Source organism: Pseudonaja textilis, chromosome 1 (genome assembly GCF_049901715.1).
Source record: "Pseudonaja textilis isolate UNSWEBS1 chromosome 1, rPseTex1.2, whole genome shotgun sequence".
NCBI classification, from domain to species: domain Eukaryota; kingdom Metazoa; phylum Chordata; class Lepidosauria; order Squamata; family Elapidae; genus Pseudonaja; species Pseudonaja textilis.
Window position 1 is genome coordinate 220,611,582 of NC_141990.1, and position 20,297 is coordinate 220,631,878.

Sequence of the window (20,297 nt, forward strand, 5' to 3'; positions counted from 1 at the left end):
AAAGAAATCCAGGGTTTAAACCCTGAGGCAACACACACAAATATATAACAAGATTCTTAAACTCAGAAGATTTTTGTCAATACTAGAATGACTTATTTGGAATAAAACCTAGCCAAACCTTGTCCTTGACTTCTCATTGCTTGGGACAGTACAGTGGAGCTTCTAAACAGAGATTATTGTGAAGCATGAACCCATCCCTAGATAGGTCTGATAGAATAGATGACCCACACTCTCAAATGGCTGGACGGATTTCAGTTATCCTACTACATATTGTCAAGTTTTTGGACACTTCTATCCCTCGCAAATGTTCTAAATACTCCCGCCTTCCTCCAAACCCATCTCCAGCTTGTGGTTGTTGTCTTGTATTTATTCTGTTGGAAGAAATATCCTTCTGGGTTCAGTTCCAAGTGAGGAAAAAGACACTGGAAACACGGAGGCTGTTTGGAAATGGTGGGCATGACCACATGCCTTGGGTAAAGTAAGAAGGAAAAAGGGCAAGATGCTGAGAGTGCAATTGTTTTATACCCTCTGTTGGGATTTGAATTTGAGCTTGTATTCTGATTGGTTGTCAGACTCCCATGGGGCCATGCAGGGGCAACTCTGTAAGGCTGTTCTGAGTCCCAGGCTTGGTTGAGCCTTGCTGGATGATGATGTAATGAAAGGGCTTTGGGCAATTCCTATTATAGCTCTACCTGGAGTAGAACTTTGTTATGTAAAATAGACTGGCCTAGGCCAGAGTAATGGTCCATTAGCAAAGGTGGGGGTGAGCTTTTGCTTCTGAGTTTCTACTCTTTTTTAGGGGAAATATTCTGTCTTTTTAATATTTCCTAGGACATTTCATTTTTCTAGGAGAGGTGTGGGTGCTAACTTCCTACAGTTCCAACAACTCAAGCTGAGCCAGCTAGCTCTTCCTCCCTAGCCTTGATTAGTGAGAGAAGGACCAGAGCGGCAACCTGGCTACCAGTCAGCCTTATGCCTCTTTTTGGTCACAGTTCTCATCACCCAGACACCTTCAACTGGAAAACAAAATTTCTATCATTTGATATTTGGGGAAGTCAGGGTGGAAGATAGTTGTCTCTGCTACCTCAGGGCAATGCAGTTTGACATCAAAATGACTCCATAGCTCTGGGTGGAAATGCCCAAAGACCACCCATGTTGTCAAGGGCTACTGGGGGTTCGCAGGGGTTCAGGAGAACCCCAAGCTAAGATTCTGTGCAGTCCGGAGAAACCCCAAATCCCACTCCTGGCTGGCCCCACCTACCCCACCCCACCCCTTCCAGGAGTCCCCACATGGCCTGTTTTGGATGCAGGTAAGTGCAGGGTGCGTGCAGTGAAAAATGGGCCTCCTGGGAGTTCAGGAAGGCCAGAAATGGGCCTGTTTCTGGCTTCTAGACAGCCTCCGGAGCCCAGGGAGGCTGTTTTCATTCTCTCGGAGGCTTGAGGAAAGTCTCGAGTCCAGGGAGGGCAAAGACGCAACCCCCTGCCAAGGCGCAGGAGGCCGACTAAGCCATGCCCGCCATGGCCATGCTTACCCAGCAACTGGGCAGAGAATTCTTTGCTAAAAAATTTTTGAAGCCCATCCCTGGAGGGGGCAAGACCACCGGAACATCCTGTGGCACACATAAAGGTAGAAACCATTGCATTTTGTCCCCAACAGACCCGAGAAGTGGATCGTGCCAACCAGAAAGCAGTGAAAGAAGCAAATATGTACTTTCTGATTGAATCCACCATCGCACTCTTTGTTTCCTTCCTCATCAATCTCTTTGTCATGTCTGTGTTTGGCCAGGCGTTTTTTCAGCACAGCAACCAGGAAGCGGTAAGTCCCTTTTTCTTCCCTCAAAGTCAACTCTGACATTAACATCTATAGTTCCTTCCCCGCCCCCCCCCGCCCCCCCACATGTGGACTTTTATTCTTTTGACCAAAGAAAATGATAGAAACAGACTTGGGGATCCTGCCTGTCCATTGGCCTAAGAGCTCTCCCAAAAGGGAACCAAAGGGGGTGAAATTTGGAGGGAGGAACGAAATATAAATATGAATCAATCAAGCAATTAGGAAAGAGTCAGATTAAGCTGGAGGATATAGAGATTTAAAAAAAAAACAGGAAAGAAAATCACCCAGTGCATCCCCATGGGAGAGAAGCACTTAGACCAGTGGCCCCCAACCTTTTTCGAACCAGGGACCGGTTTCACGATTATTTATTCTTCCACGGACCGGTACCTGAGTAACGGGTAACTGCCATCGGGATGGCTCTTCGTTCGAAGCTGCCCCCCCTTCGACGAAACTAAGGCGCAAGCACCCAAACGCCGCTTTCCAACTGAAAAACCGGAAGCACTTTCCAACCAAAAACCCAGAAGCGCTGTCGAAACAAGATGGCGGCGCCCAAGCTTTGCGGCCCGGTAAAAAAGGATCCACGGACTGTCACCAGTCTGGGGACCGATGGTTGGGGACCCCTGACTTAGACAGTGGCTTACAATGTGGCTAACCCATCTATTTAAAGTGTCCTCTCTCTCTCCCTTTCCCTCCCTCACCCCACTCCCTCCTTCACCCCCTCTCCCTCTCTCTTCCCTCCCAGTCATGTAAACCAGAATGGAGCTATTCTGAAAGGGTTGGGAATAATCCCAGAAGCTTCTTCTGCATGCTTTTTCTGTCTTGTTTTCTCTTGCTTCCCTAAAAGGGTTTAGAAAAAAAGATAGTGAGTTATTCCTTCAGCCAAGAAGGAATAGTCCATCCTCATCCTATTTACCTACCTTAGTCCATCTGGTAGAATGCCCTATACCAGGGTCCCCAAACTTGGCAACTTTAAGACTTGTGGCTGGAGAATTCTGGGAATCGAAGTCCATAAGTCTTAAAGTTGCCAAGTTTGGAGACCTCTGTCCTATACCATGCAACAGTGATATTTCAATGACTGGGAGTCAAAGAAACAGGAGCCCAGTTGTGCAAACCAATGCAGTAAAAGCTTCCCTTTACCAGTTGTGAAGAAGGAAGAAAACTCAAAGGCAGATTTTTTGTGCGTTGCCATACAAGAGAAGTGTTCCTACCATTAAATAGAGGAAGCTGGCCATTATAGGCAGCAAAGGCTAGAAAAAAGGGGGTTACAAGCGACAGTAAGGTGCATAGGGACAGACCTGCGGATCCCACCTATTTATGTGAGAGTTGTAATTTGTTTTAGAGAGTTTACACAAACACAGAGAAATATAAAAGGGGATGACAAGCAATATTGGAAGAGATTAATAGCATTAAAAAGGTTTTAGGTAGTTACCCTACAATTTCTCAAACAGCAGGCTGGTCTTTTTATGGCAGAGCAAAGAGTGCAGGAAGTTGCTCCAAGGTGCCTGTAATAGGCCTGTTTCTAATGAAACAGTTTTGTTTTTTTTTTCTTTTGTCTTCTATAATCCAGCATGATGTCTGTGCCAATCAGAGCTTATTCTTGAATCAGAGCATTTTCCCCAACTTTCCTGAAAACAATGAGACCGTGACTGTGGACATTTTCCAAGGGGTAAGTATCCAGCAAAATGATGGCTATCAACCAAATTGGTGCTGATAGAAAACAGATAAACTGTATATATAGAACCTTCAGATGAAGAATGCTCAACTGCTTCTGTTCTCCCAATGACTTGCATTGAGAAGCAACTCACAGCCAATGCAGCTCCCATAATAATGTTTTATGGGCAAACCTAGAATGTCCATAATTACCTTGTCATCACATGCTGAGCCAGCTGAAGCTTCCAATTGGTGTGCAAGGGTTGCTTTGCATTGTAGTAGTCCAGGCATGAGTTGACTAGGGCATTAACGAAGCTTCCTTTTTCCAGAAATGGTTTTAACTAGCATGTAATCACACAAAGGGGTTTCTAGCCATGGCTTCCCCACCTGCTATTCAGAAGTGCCTCCAGATTTTGAGCCAACTTTGTCTCAGGGACTACAGCCCCATCTAGAGTTACAGATTTTCAGTTGTTTTCAGAATCAGTTGGCTTTCAGTTCTTGATTCTGCAAGTCGCCCCATCTTGCTGAATCCGAGTCTGTATCACCCCACCTTCCAAATATACCAAATTCCACTACATTGCCTTTCTAACCAAAGATGGAGACATGCATTTAAATAGATGGCCTCTCCTAGCAGGTTCGTAAAGATATTAAACAATAGGGAGAGGAGGTCTCTATGACCTATGGTTGTCACTTCTATTGCTTTTAAATTTCCTTATCAGGAAGCCTTGTAATTGATTTAAAATTCCCTCCCCTCCACTCCATCATTTTCACTTTAGTTAGACTTATCTAATTACTTTCTATTTTTAGTTCTTTAGGTTGCTGCTATTGTCACTATAATGTTAGGCTTGGACAAATGAGATGGTGAGCAGCTGTGTGGGCCTTTGCAGGATGAAGTCAAAATGATTTAATGCATTTTTATTTAGTACAAAGAGCATGTCCATTGTGGAATATAAGCCATGAATGTTTGCCTTTTTCTATGCAGGGAATTATCCTAGGATGCTACTTTGGGCCCATTGCTCTCTATATCTGGGCTGTTGGAATCCTTGCAGCAGGTCAAAGTTCAACCATGACAGGAACCTATGCAGGACAGTTTGTTATGGAGGTGAGAAAATACCTGGAGACTGAGGTATAGTAAGTTGGGAAGTGGGAAGGGCTGACATTCAGCAGTGGCAACGGATGAGATAATGATGCCTGCCTATCACTAAAATAGATAAGTATATATTAAATATAAGGCAATATAACTATAGTTTTCTTTGCTTTTAAGTTACAAAATGCAAATGAAGGAAAGAAACCTCATAAATTCTGGGGTTTGTCTTTCTTCCTTTCCTTACATATATCCCCACATAGAATGTCGTGAATATGCCTTTGTCAAAGTACGTGTGAAACCAGAATTTTCCTGATTCATAGAATATTTCTGATTGCTATTATTTCACTTAATAGCTGCTGGAATCCCAATATTCCCATTTCTCCTATCATCTTTCCTGACATCTCCCGCAGGTGAAATACTTCCTCTTCTCATATTTTCTCTCATGGTTTTTTCCAGCTCCATATGACCTTTTAAGTCCAGACTTATTTCATCCTATTAGAACATCTTTTTCCCATGGCATAGCGCATACATGTTGTCCTTGATGTGATTGAGAACTATTGGTCTAAGATTTCCTTTCCGTATCTCCGCTATTTTTTTCCTGCCCCATTGTTCTCTGTTCTGTCTTGCTACTTAAAGTGGTGTCCCAAATTTTGGGTTTGCTTAGCATGTCAAGCAAAACTATTAGTTAAAACCTATAGCTTTCTTTCTATATCCTTTCGGGATATCAACGGCCAGTGTGAAATAATCTACCATCAATGCTAGCAGGGTTTTTTTGGTGACTAATGCAATGCTCTGCTTTGCCTAGACAAGTCGGATCAAAGTGCTTTCACGGGCAAAGATGAATCAAGTTTTGACAGGTGGATGTGCAGAATTGATATTGGGGATTTGAAACTCATTAGACTCTGATCCAGTAGGGAGAACCCCCTCCCCAATGAGATTATTTGATCATGGCCACAGGTAATAGCACTCGAGCCACATAATTTGCCTAACTATCGTTTTAATTTCCCACAATGCTCCACAACAAAGCTACATTATAATTATTGGAGAAAATTAACATGCAGAGGTAGATTGAGTGCACAATGCCAAAAAATTACTGAGTGGAAGTGCAGTATGATTGACACCACAGCAGCAGACCAAGGCTACTGCTGGCTCCATATCTAAGGGCTTAACATGAGCCAGGTCTCCTCTGAATTCCGTTCTAGGGCCGGTTGAAGATGTTATATTTCACGTGGGAAGATACAGCAAAACAGAGTCTGTTGCGAAGGCACAGAAGGTGTTTTCCTGCTTACAGTCTAAGTCTCTCTTTGCTTTTATTTGTTTCCACTGTTAGATGAAGATGTTTTTTGGAAGTGAGGTTAAACCACAACTTGTACTCAGTCAGAGAAGTCTTGTTATAGGTGTTAGCTTTTTTTAGATGGTGTCTGTTGCATCAAACTTTAAAAAAATCCAGAAAAGCTGTGAAAACATATCTATACATCATTAATGGGTTGATTAAAATGTACCTTTTCCAAGACAGGACAACTATAGCTTATTAGCCTCCATGGTATAATCCCAATTAAAACTAGCTGAAGACATTTAATGGGACTTGGGCCAAACACTTGTGGTAAACCTGGACTACAAGAAATTGCAAAGCTGCCATCTATGGTCTAATGATTGCTAATCTGCTGTTCAGAAGTGACCAGATGGATCAAAGCAACTTTGTGTTCCCCAGGAGTCCACCAAATGTTTCCAGAAACCTTGTAAAAATGGAGGAGGGACGCAATATTCTCCCACTTGATTCCATAACAACCAGCATCGAGAAGCATATGTTCTCTGTAAGCTTTATCATGATTAACACTGGTTAAGTTTCCTCAGGATAAAATCTTTAAAATGGGCTCCCTCCCAAAGTCATTCTTATGCTCCAGTACACCCACACAAACACAACTATTTGCCCACCCTTATCTGATCCCCTAATTTGATTCACATGCTGTCCCGGACTATGGGATGCTCTGGGCCTAATTTTAAGATGGTCTTCCCCAAGCTGACATACTCCAATTATTTTGGGCTCCGGGCCTTTCATCTCCAGCCAGGATGGCCTGGGAATGCAAGCAAGGGAAGGCAGTCCTCAGCCCCGTTTAGAAATAGATTAGCCAATCTTTGGGGTTTTTTTCTCACAGAGAAAAAGATCTTTATTTGTTAGATTTACGCAGGTAGTCCTTGAATTACGATCACAACTGAGCTTAAAATTTCTGTTTGCTAAGTGAGACATTTGTTAAATGAGTGTTGCCCCATTTTATGACCTGTGTTGCTACAGTTGTTAAGTGAATCATTACAGTTGTTAAGCTAGTAATATAACTGTTTGGTGAATCTGGCTTCCCCACTGACTTAGCTTGTCAGAAGGTCACCAAAGAAGATCACATGACTCCAGGACACTGCAGCCGTCAAAAATATGAGTCATTTGCCAAGCATTTTGATCACATGACCATAGGGATGGTGCAATGGTTTTAAGTGTGAAAAATGATCAGTTTTTTCAGTGCCGTTGTAATTTCGAACGGTCACTAAACGAACTGTTGTGAGTTGAGGACTACCTGTACTTACCTTTTCTCCAGGAAGAGAAGGCGTGCATAGAATATCTGTCTTCTCTTTTTCCCAGAACAAGTGGGGAGAGCGGGGAAGAGGCTGAGATGAGAGATAGTGGCTTAACCATTAAGCTTCCATAGGTGAAGTGGGATCTCTCTGTTTGTACGGCTCTTCCATGTGGCAACCCTAACTGCTGCTGTGCAGGGTGGGAGCCAGCAGAAAACTCTGCCACCTTAACCCCAAGCTGCTTTTTCAAGAGGCAACTGGATTTTCTGGATTGTCTTCTCTGAAGACGTTTTTCTTCCCCATCCAAGAAACTTCTTCATCTCAGAGCTGAAGAAGCTTCATAGATGGGGAAGCAAAATGTCTTCAAAGAAAATCCAGAAAGTCCAGTTGCCTCTTGTGGGGGTTGGTGGGGAGAAGCTTTGGGACAACCCTGAGCTGGATGACTGAGAATTTCCATAGACACCTGCCACCAAAGAAGTGCTGATCAAATTTCCACTCACTATCTGCTGAACAGTGGAAAAGACTAAGACTTCTGTCTGAGTGAGAAGTGGGAGGAAGAAGAGGGGAAACAGGAAAGGCCTCTTTGGGTGCCAGTAACTGGTCTTCTGCTGTGGGTGCTGCAGTCTGACTACTCTGGGAACAAAGAACTGGCAACAGGGGTTTTTTTTCTTCCCATTTCTCTCTTTCCCTCTGAAGGGAAGAGAAATTCAGGAAGAGCCAATTTCCCCCAGCAGGAGGGAAAAGGTGGGGTGGATCCAGCTTGGCAGCCAGAAGCCTCTCAGGGAAGTTGCCCACCCCACCCACTCACCTGCAGCTTGGATGCTGGAGGACCTAAGCCACAGAGTGAGAAATACATAGGAAAACCTCAAGAAGTAATTTTCCACCATGAATCGCAAGGGAAGGTGGGAGAAGTAATGTCTCCTTGCTGCCAGTTTCCTGATCCTCTGGACACTGGAGAACTGACAGGTGGCTTGATTTCAACCTTGCTCCCTTCTGTAGGGGGAAGTGGGTCTTTTGGGGCCTAGAGAATTGGCACCTCAAAAACCAGATTTCCATCCTTGCCTCCTGCTTTACTTCCACTCAAGAGAAATGGGGGAGATGGCTTTCTCTAGTCAGAAATGGCCTTGAAATCAGTGATCAGGAATCAGGAATCAGTAGGAGCAAGGCAGTCCCCTTCTTCCCAAATTTACCTCAGAAGGATTTGCCGCAATGCAGCTTGTGCCAGCAGAAGCTGAAAAACAACTAGAAGTAGAACAAGGAAAGATGGGGTGAGGTTGCCATACTTGTGGAGCAAGGACGGGTGTTGTGCATTCATGTCCTCAGGAAATGGTTAGCGGAGAAATGAGTAGATTGACACTGACAATTAGAGAGCAAGAAGAAAAAGAATATTATAAAATATGGGATTTATTTTATCAATGGTTGGATATAAAATAGGAAAATGAAATATATTATAATATAAATAAAATACAATCGTAAATACAATATAATGGTAATGATATGTTACAATTGATTATTATGGAAGGAATTATAAGTTAGAATTTGTAAAAATTAAGATTGTCTCAAAAAGGACAATGTGCACATGCAATTAAAGTCTAATGACGATGTAATGATAACATGACATGACATGAAAGTTGATTAATATAATATGAATATAAATTTAAATCTAAGAGGGAAAGACTATATATATTGTGCACAAGAAATATGTACCAACCGACATACTGTACAATTGAAAGAAGGTTTTATTTGTTGTTTTGTGTTTATGTTTGTTGTCAAAAAATAAAAAAAGTTTTACAAAAAAAGAAAGGAAATGGTTAGCAGAGTGTTTTGCACTGGGGCAAGCAGGCAAACTCTTAGTGATGGCAATTGGGGTGAACCGGCGAACCCATAACTGATGGCCATTGGGGTCAACAGCTGTAATTTAAGCAAAGCTTTTTTTTTGTCACATTTCAATATTGTATAGATTTCTTTATATGTGTGTGTGTGTGTGTGTGTGTGTTTTAATTTTTTTTAACTTGGACATATCATCTTCCATTAAGCAGTGTGTCATCTGGGTGCAAATGTCTCCATACTATTACAATCAAAATTTACAATACTCATTACATTGATGCTAATTCTCTAATCTTACAACATTATTAATCAACATTATAACTCAATTCATTTCTCCCTCTTAACGTATCTTCTAATGAAAATATAATATTAGGTATGGTAATCTTAACAATCATATATAATAACCATCATGTTGTTTACATCTCTATCTTAACATATATTCTTTATTTCACTAATCTCCATTTTTCTCACTTCTATTTTTATTCTCCAACCGCCCATAAAGCAGCTCCCATGTCATGTAAGATTCAGTTTGTTCTTTCTCCTTTATAGCAAGTGTTAATCTGTTCATTTCTGCAAGGTTTCAATACATTTATAGCAGGCAAGATCCCCTTTTGGCTGGAGAGTGGTGTGTGGGGAGATGTGATCTACAGATGAGGACAGAGAATGGTTACAAGGATTCTTGTGACTATTAAAAGCATCAAGAACCAAGCAGAAGACTCTTGCTTAATCTCTCCCATTGTTCTGATTGTTTTCTCCACTTCTAGCCAGCGGTGCTTTTCCAATGTTCTGTTCTGAGCCGATTCTTCCATGAGGGCATGTGCATGATTCAACAGACTATCCCTTTCTGCATTTTTTTAAAAAATTGAAACAGGTTCAAAAGAGTCAGTCCTCTTATGAAATACTCATCTTTTCTGCTTCTTAGCCAACTAGCAAATTGCTTATTCTTTTAGAGTACCAAGTTGATCTCTGAGAAAGGCTCTGTCACTAGCAATGGCCACTATGATAGAATAACCCTTGCATAACTCTCTACATTCCAAATATAGTCAAATAATTCAACAATTTGCTTTTTTTAAAAAGAATATATATTTTTTGCAATAATTTAAATTGACCACTAGGTTGCAATCTTTTTTTCAAAATAGTTGCCATTCAGTTAGAGATGAACTGTGTTTGAAATTGCTGTTCCTTCTACTGGCCTTCAACTATTTATTTATTTTTTCTTTATTTGATTTGTCAATCACTTACAAGATAATAGGTATAAGTATAAACATGAGTAAGAATACAGGAAATAGGTACGAATAAATGGGAACAATAGGGCAGCGACGGCAGGCATGATTGTGCACTTATGCACACCCCTTACAGACCTCTTAGGGATAGGGTGAGGTCAATAGTGGATAATTTAAGGTTAAAGGATAGTTTAAGGTTAAATTAAACTACTCACTCATAATTGTGATTTTTTTTAAAAAAAAATGCCCAGGCAGCATCATTTTTCTGTCTGGCACCCGTGATGCTGCTTTTATCTCAACCCCAGTCCATATCTGAGACTAGCTTAAGTAGTTCTTAGCTGTATCTATGACTTAAACAAATGTTTTTCTTCTTATTCTGACACCATCCTAGAGATGGCCTCACGTTATGCAAAAGAGGTTAAACTTGGATTTTTTTTCAGATGACTAAGGGAGGGGGATTTTTGATAAGTATAGCAGGACTACAAATGACTGATAGTAGCTTGACCTTTATAAAACTCTCTCTTTTTATTTCCTGCAGGGTTTTTTGCAACTGCGCTGGTCTCGCTTTGCCCGTGTGGTCTTCACTCGTTCCTTTGCCATTCTTCCCACTGTCTTTGTTGCTGCCTTCAGGAACGTAGGAGACTTAACAGGCCTCAACGACCTCCTAAATGTACTCCAGAGCATCCTGGTGAGTTATTAATCCAGTAACAGCCCTCTCCCGAGATACAGAATAGAATAGAATAGAATAGAATAGAATAGAATAGAATAGAATAGAATAGAATAGAATAGAATAGAATTCTTTATTGGCCAAGTATGATTGGACACATAAGGAATTTGTCTTGCTGTAAATGCTCTCAGTGTACATAAAAGATACATTCGTCAAGAGTCAAGAATCATAAAGTACAACACTTAATGATAGTCATAGGGTACAATCAGCAATCAAATCATGCTAGGAAACAGTCAATATAAATCGTAAGGATACAAGCAACAAGGTTACAGTCATACAGTCACAAGTGGGAGGGGATATGATAAGAAGTGATGAGAAGATTAACAGTAATAGTAGTGCAGGCTTTGTAATAGTTGGGGGAATTATTTGTTTAGCAGAGTGATGGCATTCGGGAAAAAACTGTCCTTGTGTCTAGTTGTTCTGGTGTGCAGTGCTCTATAGCGTTGCTTTGAGTGCAGGAATTGAAACAGTTTATGTCCATGATGTGAGGGGTCTGTAAATATTTTCACAGCCCTCTTTTTGACTCATGCAGTATACAGGTCCTCAAGTGAAGGCAGGTTGGTAGCAATTGTTTTTTCTGCAGTCCTAATTACTCTCTGAAGTCTGTGTCTGTCCTGTTGGGTTGCAGAACCAAAGCAGACAGTTATAGAGGTGCAGACGACAGGCTCAATAATCCCCCTGTAGAACAGTATCAGCAGCTCCTTGGGCAGCTTCTTACAGCCCAGACAGTCCTTGACTGGTGACCCTCCATTTAGCAAGAGTCGGAATTTACAGTCGCACTGAACAAAGCGATTTAGGACTGATCCTTGCACTTATGACCATTGCAGCATTTTCAGAGACACATGAAAAAAAATCGGGTACTTGGCAGGTATTTGTAATGGCTGCAGCATCCCCAGGGGTCATGCAATCACCATTTGTGACTTTCAGCTTCCAACCAGCAAAGTAAATGGGAAGAAGCCGGATTTGCTTAAGGACCATACGATTCATTGAACAATTGCAGTGATTTGCTTGGCAACCGTAACAGAAAAGGCTGTAACATTGGGTGCGATTCACTTAACAACCAGCGTGCTTAGCCATGGAAATTTCTGGGCCCCATTGTGGTTGTAAGTCAAGGACTACCCGATCCCATGACCTTAGGACTTTGCAACCATCATAAATGGGAGTCAGCTGTCAAGCATCCGAATGTAAATCATGAGACCATGGGGATGCTGCAACGGTCATAAGTCTGAAAATGGTCATTAAGTCACTGTTTTCAGCGTCGTTGAAACTTCAAACAGTCATTAAGTGAATTGTTGTAAGTTGAGGACTACCTCTATAAACATTGCTGATCTGTTTGCAATAAACTACATATGCCCCCAAAAAAATAGCGTCAACAATCTGTATCTGATAGGGACATGAAAGAAAATATTTCAAAAGCAGGGGTCTCCAACCTTGGCAACTTTAAGACTTGTGGACTTCAACTCCCAGAATTCCTCAGCCAGCTTTGCTATTGGGTTAAGTGAGGTATTATATTCTAAAACAGGGGTCTCCAACCTTGGCAACTACAAGACTTGTGGACTTCAACTCCCAGAATTCCTCAGCCAGTTTTGCTGGCTGAGGAATTCTGGGTGTTGAAGTCCACAAGTCTTAAAGTTGCCAAAGAGCCCCCTGTTCTAAAGTGCTGTGACAGGATAAGGCCATCCCACAATCACCATTCAATTCAGTTGTAATTGAGTTACAGTTCCCAGCATTCCATTCCATTGGCATGCAGACCAGGGCTGCTGGAAGATGGTCCAACAGCTGGAAAGCACCACACTTTTCACTCCTGAGTATAAAGCAAAAATGTCCCGTCACACCCCCCACACACACACCGATATTCTGCAGCTCAAGGCTAAAGCACAAGTTACAGAAGGGGAGTTTTGATTAAACTTCAGGAATAACTTAGTGGTGGTGAGTGCAGTTGGACAGTAAAAACACAAGTCAGAGCTTTTCAGGCTGAAGCCTGGCACTTATCTGCTAGCTTTGGATATTTTTCATCAGACAAGCAATGGACTACAAACCAGCATCATGATTATATATGGTCCTATACAGGGGTGGGATTCAAATTTTTAACAACCGGTTATGTGGGCGTGGCTTAGTTGGTGGGCGTGGCTTGGTGGTCATGTTATTGGCTGGGCGTGGCCAACTCAATATCACTCACATTGAAGCACGCATCTCCTCGCCTGGCCTCTCATGACTGTGGGGATGCTGCAACAGTTGTAAGTGTGAAAAATGGTCATAAGTCACTTTTTTCAGTACCATTGTAAATTTGAATGGTCACTCCACACAAGCAAAGTACCAGCAAAGGTGGGGGAAAAACCTCCAGAGAAGTTCCAGAGCAGGCAGTCTAGTCCTACCAAGAATGTAATAAGGGTTAACGTAGAGGCAGTTTCTGCAAGCAACACCAGAATGTTTCCTTCCTGCCTTCCTTACAGGATTAGGCCAGTAATTTCTTCTAACAACTGGTTCTCCAAACTTCTTAGAATGTTAACAACCGGTTCTACCGAATAGGTGCGAACTGGTAGAATCCCACCCTGGTCCTATAAGAATTGTATATAATCTAAATGTCTTTTAGATTAAATCCAACAGTAATGTTGATTAGGAATTATAGAAACTGTTCTAAAATATCTGGAAAGCACAACATTGTCTACTGTTGCTATGACATAATGCTAATTTGCTAAAGATCCTCTGAGACCAGCAAGAAACTATGGTATCATGAGTCTGTGAACAGTGGAAAGTGATGCAGAATGTGGCAGGTGCAGGCAGTTCTTGGGGCTCCTAAGTGGCCCATGTTACACTGCAGTTCCACAAACTGCATGGCTGCAACTTTGCTTCTGGATAACCAAGGTGTTGGTTATCCACAACCCTTCTGAGGAACTGTGGTGCCAGTGGTGGGATTAAATTTTTTTTACTACCGGTTCTGTGGGTGTGGTTTTGTGGGCGTGGCAGGGGAAGGATAGTGTAAAATCTCCAGCCAGGGGTGGTATTTGCTGGTTCTCCGAACTACTCAAAATTTCCACTACCAGTTTTCCAGAACTGCTCAGAATCTGCTGAATACCACCTCTGGAACCATCTTACTGTAAAGGAACTAGCCTGCCTGACCCAAGCCAGCAGAAGGGGCACGGTGCAGACTCCAACAGTCAAGGAATTTCAGCTGGTGGGATCCAAGAAGACAGTTTTCTGTCCTATGGCTCCTCCCCACCCCCAAAGTGAGATCTGCACCCACCCTTCTGACCCACCCTTCTGCAAGCACCTGGGTTCTTCCAGTTAACCTTTGGGGGTGCATCACACTGGAGGTGACTGGCAGTTTAAGACAAGCCTCCCCCCCCTCTTTTCACCCCACTGTGTGCATCCTGATCCTTTCCCCTCCATCTTTTTAATTGTAAATTATTGCTAGTATTAAGACAATTTATTATGTGCATGTTTTATCAGCCTTTAATGTTTATTAAAGGTGGCGGGGGGGGACACAGTAGCTCAGTGGCTAAGACCTTGAGCTTGTCGACCAGAAAGGTCGGCAGTTCGGCAGTTCGAATCCCTAGCATTGTGTAACGGAGTGAGCTCCCGTTACTTATCCCAGCTTCTGCCAACCTAGCAGTTCAAAAGCATGTAACAATGCAAGTAGAAAAATAGGGACCACTTTGGTGGGAAGGTAACAGCATCCTGTGTACCTTTAGCATTTAGTCATGATTGCCACATGACCACGGAGACATCTTTGGACAGCGCTGGCTCTTCAGCTTTGTAACAGAGATGAGCACTGCCCCCCAGAGCCAGAAACGACCAGCACGTATGTGCAAGGGGAACCTTTACCTTTACCTTAATGTTTGTAAACCACCAGAAGGAGAGATGGGTGGCAAAAAGATCCAATAAATAAATAATCAACGGTCAGTAGCCCTTAGAAAATATGTTGTTTGTTCGCCCACGTAGTTCCATAAAAAATTCTGAGAAGGGATACAGAAAGAAAACATAGTGCACATTTTAAAACCTGCCTTCATGCTCAACCTGTTTTTCTACCTAATTCTAGCTACCTTTTGCTGTCATACCTGTTCTCACTTTCACCAGCATGGAACCTCTCATGAAGGATTTTGTCAACGGGATGTAAGTAGCTCAACTGGGATGGGGACTCCTTGGTGGTTCTGAGGACCATTTCTATCTTAAACTTGTACTGTTGAACCTGCCACAGAGCCACAGTGCCCAGATCTCCACCTGTATTTCAAAGTTGAATTTAGTCAGGCTTGCTTGTTCTTCCATATATAAACAGCTTTTTCATTAGGTTGTTCTATAAATAGAAGACGCTCAGGAGGTGTTCCTGTCATGTCAAGCTTAACCCTTGGGGACTATGTGGATATGTCCATCCTTTTTTGGCAATAATAAATCACAGTACACAGAGGCATTAGTTATGCTGATTATAGTATTTAGAGGATTGTGTGGTTTCCTTTTCTATAAAGACAAAAATGGAAGAAATCAAGGTAGGAAGTGTTCTAAGAAGAGGGAAAGTCTTCTGCTCGCCACAGAGATTAATCATTTTCACTCTAGGTGATTTGGCAGACGTAGCTCCGAAAACGTGGTTGAGATGGAACTGCTTCAATAACCCGGATCCATGTATTTTCTCTCCTCTTGTTTTCTTAGCATTGGAAAATTTCTAATGGTCCTGATCACTGGATTAATCTGTGCAATCAATTTATACTTTGTGGTGACAAGCGTCATAACCTTGAACTATCTGGCCTACTACATTGCCATATCATTCGTGCTCCTCGCTTACGTGGCCTTCGTCTGCTACCTGGTAGGAAGCTTGTATGCAAATCGGGCATCATCCATATCGGTGGTTTATCCCCAAATTGGATTTAACAGTTCTAGGGATTACCTATTCAAACAGATAAGATTGTGGAATCTAGTGCATTAAGCCGTTCCTAATGCAAAATCTCCAGACTGGCAGCTGAATTTCAAAGCTTGACACAGAGAAGATAATCAGTGACCTGAGTCGTAGTGATGAAATGGCTGATGCCTATTTATCCTGACTATTCAGTCAGCTCAGCTCTTTCTCTTCCCCCATTCCTTATCATAACTGAAAATGGTGTTATATAAAGATAGGTGTTTATGAAGCAATAGAATGAGATTTCTGGAGAGGACACAGAAATGGGCTGAAATTGTATAACTTGCTAAGCTATACAGTGTGGTTTGACTTTAGCACAGCATGTTATGCCAAATTCAATAGGCCACTTTTAAGCAAATCGCAGCTTAGCACAACTTCTGGAACCGATCTAATGGTCCCAGGGAAACGATATCCCCTTAAATAAGTACCTTGTGGGGGGAAAATGAACTCAAGCCTATCTCTTGGGCGAAGATGTCAGCTGAGAATTCTGAGAATGGTCACATATCTGAAGGGCAAAAGCTTGAAGACAAACTTAAGAATATAAGAGAATTGTTATGCGGGAAAATGGGCTAGTCACACAGGGACATTATTCCAGGCAGATGGAGAACATAAAGAAGGTTCTTTGGCTTGATGGTCAAAACGAAGGGTCTCCAAACTTAGCCACTTTAAGACATGTGGACTTCAACTCCCAGAATTCCCCAGCCAGCATGGCTGGCTGGGGAATTCTGGGAGTTGAAGTCCACATGTCTTAAAGTGGCCGGGTTTGAATACGTCTGGTCAAAATTCTCCCTCATTTATTTATTTAATATTCATATATGGCCACCTGTCTCATATATATGACTATACCGTACAAATACATGCAACTTGTTCTTGGATTTTGTCATCTCTCTCACCATTCTAGATTTGGACCTGTCTCATTTCACATGGAGCTGCCTTCCTGGCTCGTGGGCCCCATACTCGGTTCAGTTATGGACTGCAGTGATAATACATCCCACTCATCACCACTGGAAGCTGATGAATCATCACTATGTCTCCCCAACAAAACAGGAAGCAGCTGCTCTTGGGGATCTGCCAGGAAGCAAAGGTGTCAGAAGCAGAGTTTCTGTTGGCAAAGGATGGACTCAGCATCAGTAATGATCACTCAGCACAGTGCCTGCTTTGCAGGCCAAAAGCTCCAGGGACAATTTCTGGCATTCCTAAAGAACCTTCAGACTTGGAATGGCTGTGGTGTAACTTCCAGAGAGGTTTCAAGACTTGATGCACTCTTGTTTTTGTTTTTTTTAAAATTCTGACAATATGTAGCAAGTTAGGGGGGGAAACAGTGTAAAGAAAGAACTATAAAGTATTCTAGATACTCATGATCAAATGTACACACCTTCTACCAGTTTCAGACCCAGATCAGCTTTGGGTGGAACATCAAGACATCCATTTTAATAGTGGTTGGGGAGCTGTCCTTTTTGTGGGGGAAGTGAGTTTAGGAGCTTAAGGAATGGGGGTAAAAACATGTATGTTTGATTCCACCATTGGTGAGGCCACAAAGGAACGCTGGAAGAATGCACACATCCCTTGGTTTCTACTTCTACACCATTGCTTTAGACTTTCTCCTTCCAGTTGCCTACTCTGGCCTGTGACTCTCTGTGGGAAATCCATCAAAGTAAGATGCACCTAATATTTATACTACAGAATCTGGCAGCTATTCCTTCTTTGCACCCATTTTAATCTAAAGCCTACTATCAGAGCCTGTAAGACAACTCCACAAGCCCACACTCTGGTCAAGGATCCACTGTAGATCAACCATCTCATCTCACTTTCTCCATGCTATTGCTGCTTGACTTCTGCCCTCAGGATGAACATAGTAATGGGAATGACAGATGGAGCAATGAATCGTGTTAATTAGAACAAGGGGGGCGGGGGTTGATTCAGTGTGTGAATTCACACATTATGTCAAGCCATGACTTATTTAACTATGGTTTATTGAGTAATATGACAGGTTTGTTATAACATGATATAGGATTTGCAAATGTTGTGTTTACACAGTACACCAAACCAAAGCAAAACAACTACTGTATGGTTTAGTGTAAGGGATTGAAGAAGGTATCGGATTCTCAAAGCCTATGACAAATGCAATTAACATAATTTGGATTGCAAAGTTTCTTCCCCATTTTAAGACACTTCAGTTCTAGCAGTGTCTTAGTTTAAGCTCTGATGCGGCCATGGCACTAAAACATAGAGGTAGTCCCAGTGGTGGGATTCAAAAGTTCCCACCACCAGTTCTGTGGGCGTGGCTTGGTGGGCGTGGCTGCAGGGGTGGGATCGTGTGACTTGCGCAACTCGCATGACTCATGTGACCATGCACACGCCAAACACGATCCTCTCTCTTTCTCACCAAGGAGAACAATTGCAAGAACACAGGAGTTCTAGAGGGCAAATCTTTTGTTGCTTTGGAGCAGAGGTCTCCAAACTTGGCAACTTTAAGATTTGTGGACTTTGACTTGTGGAGCTAAAGTTCACAAGTCTTAAATCTGGCTGGAAAATTTTGGGAGTCCACAGGAACAGACCTCAAAACTGGCAGAAACTGGCAGGCTCAACATGCTGACATTTGCTTGCATTCTCGCCAGATTTGAAGTCCGTTCCTCCAGCACACAAGAGGATTTCTCCTTCCTGCAGGTCATTATCTACTTGTAGATGGAGTGATTCAGAAGGCATAGAAAACTGGAAAATAAATCCCAGGGGAAAGGACTTCAAATCCATCATCCCTCTACTTGTAAGTTACTTCCCCATTAGCTTTCTGGAGAAGCCACCAAAGAAGATTATAAATGGAGATCCCATGATCACACTTAATGACCAGTCATAAATTTGAACAGCCAAGCGCCCCGAAATGTTATCATGTGACTTTGGAGGTGCCAACCAGATGTTTTAGGGTGGCTGAAAGTGTTTTATAGGCTATAAAGCATTCTTTCCAAGGCCATCATGATTGAAAATGTTCATTAAATGACCGGTCATTATCTACTTGTAGATGGAGTGATTCAGAAGGCATAGAAAACTGGAAAATAAGTACGAGCTTCCTTTTTAGCAAAAGTTGTGTATTCTGTGTATCATGAAGTCCTGTCCTGTAAGAAGTATTAGACATAAAAAGGATGAAAGTTCCCATATCTTAAATCTGGGTTTGGCAATGAAATGATGACAAAGCCCCTAGATATCTTCCCAAGAGAGTGGTAGGCTTGCAACGTTCTCATCTTCATATATTCCCCCAGTTGGGTTTTGACTCAAAGCAAAGAAAATGAACTGTGGGCCAGCTAGCCCCAAAGTGATGCTTGTGTTTTTTAAATTACTCTTGGTTTATGCTCAAGAGGACCAGGAGAATGATCAGAGAGAGGATAGGGAGGGGTTCAATAAATTCCAGAGGAGAAATAAAAATGTCTGGAAAATCTGGGGTGTAGAAATCAGCAGAGGGAATGAAGACGATATCCAGCGAAGGAGGGAAAAAAACCCACATACGTCTACATACAAACAGAGAGCCTTTATATAGGGAGAAAGGCTATCCCAACATTTTGTGGCTGGCCCTGCCCTTCCTGGCTGCCAATCTGTGGTAGCACAGTATTCAGCCAGCTTGTTCAATTTTCCAAATATGTTCAAGATCTCCCAGAATCTGGAGACCTCTGCCCTTGATACAGTAGTTAAATGAAAAGGAGGATTTCCTGCTGCACTTTTTAAACCTGCCCTTGCAGAGGCTTTCTTGGTATCTGATTATTTTTAACTAAGAGAATGGTTGTCAGTTTTAATAGTTGTTCCTCTGTCCAAAAAGTGCAGAAATTGATAGGTGCCAGATTTGATATGTTCGTCTTATTTTAATTGACTGGCAACCAAGAGCAACAGTAGGTTCTGAATCCTTCTGAAAGCAGTCTCATCTGCAGGCACGGAAAATTGGCTCATAAACTGACTGTATCTTCTAAACTCAGTTAACTGACTTTTTATTCCATTAAACCGATTAGTTATATCATGGAAATTATTGGGACCATATACACTGATGTTTGGGAGTCATTTGTACCAACCCACCCCTCTATATTGCTTTAAGCTAAAGGACTTTTTTTTCCTCCAGTAAAAAAGATTATCAAGTGATTTCCAAGAATCAAAAGATGTGAACTGTGTGGTACTGATAAGATAGCCGAAGATGTTCGAATCAAATAAATATTCTTCTACGTTGTTAAAAAAAAAAAATAAACCTTTTGAAATTGGCGAGGAATGGCATGCCACATTGCTACTGGATTTATCTTTGTAGAAGTAGTCTGTAGAGATTCTCAGTCATCCAGGTCCTGGTTGTGCCAAAGGTGCTTTTTCAGGAGGCAACTGGACTTTCTTGTTTTTTTCTTTGAAGACATTTCGCTTCTCATCCAAGAAGCTTCTTCAGCTCTGACAGGGCAATGGGGAATGAATTTTCTCGTATCTCTCACCATTCCAGATTTGGGCCTGTCTCATCAGGGCCTTCCATTCCCCACTGT

General features: G+C 42.1%; 1 protein-coding gene across 4 annotated transcripts in view; it reads left to right on the forward strand.

Annotated features, from left to right (window-relative positions):
* Positions 1-18,876, forward strand: part of SLC11A1 (solute carrier family 11 member 1) — a 45,041-nt gene extending 26,165 nt beyond the window's left edge. For all 4 annotated transcript variants that reach the window (XM_087920534.1, XM_087920536.1, XM_087920533.1 and 1 more), the window contains 7 exons: positions 1,658-1,816; positions 3,399-3,497; positions 4,464-4,583; positions 10,722-10,871; positions 14,950-15,023; positions 15,555-15,708; positions 16,700-18,876. In XM_087920534.1, coding sequence (XP_087776660.1) covers positions 1,658-1,816; positions 3,399-3,497; positions 4,464-4,583; positions 10,722-10,871; positions 14,950-15,023; positions 15,555-15,708; positions 16,700-16,780 — 837 coding nt within the window. In that variant the 3' untranslated portion in view covers positions 16,781-18,876. The remainder of the gene's footprint in view (positions 1-1,657; positions 1,817-3,398; positions 3,498-4,463; positions 4,584-10,721; positions 10,872-14,949; positions 15,024-15,554; positions 15,709-16,699) is intronic.
* Positions 18,877-20,297: the final 1,421 nt, after the last annotated feature.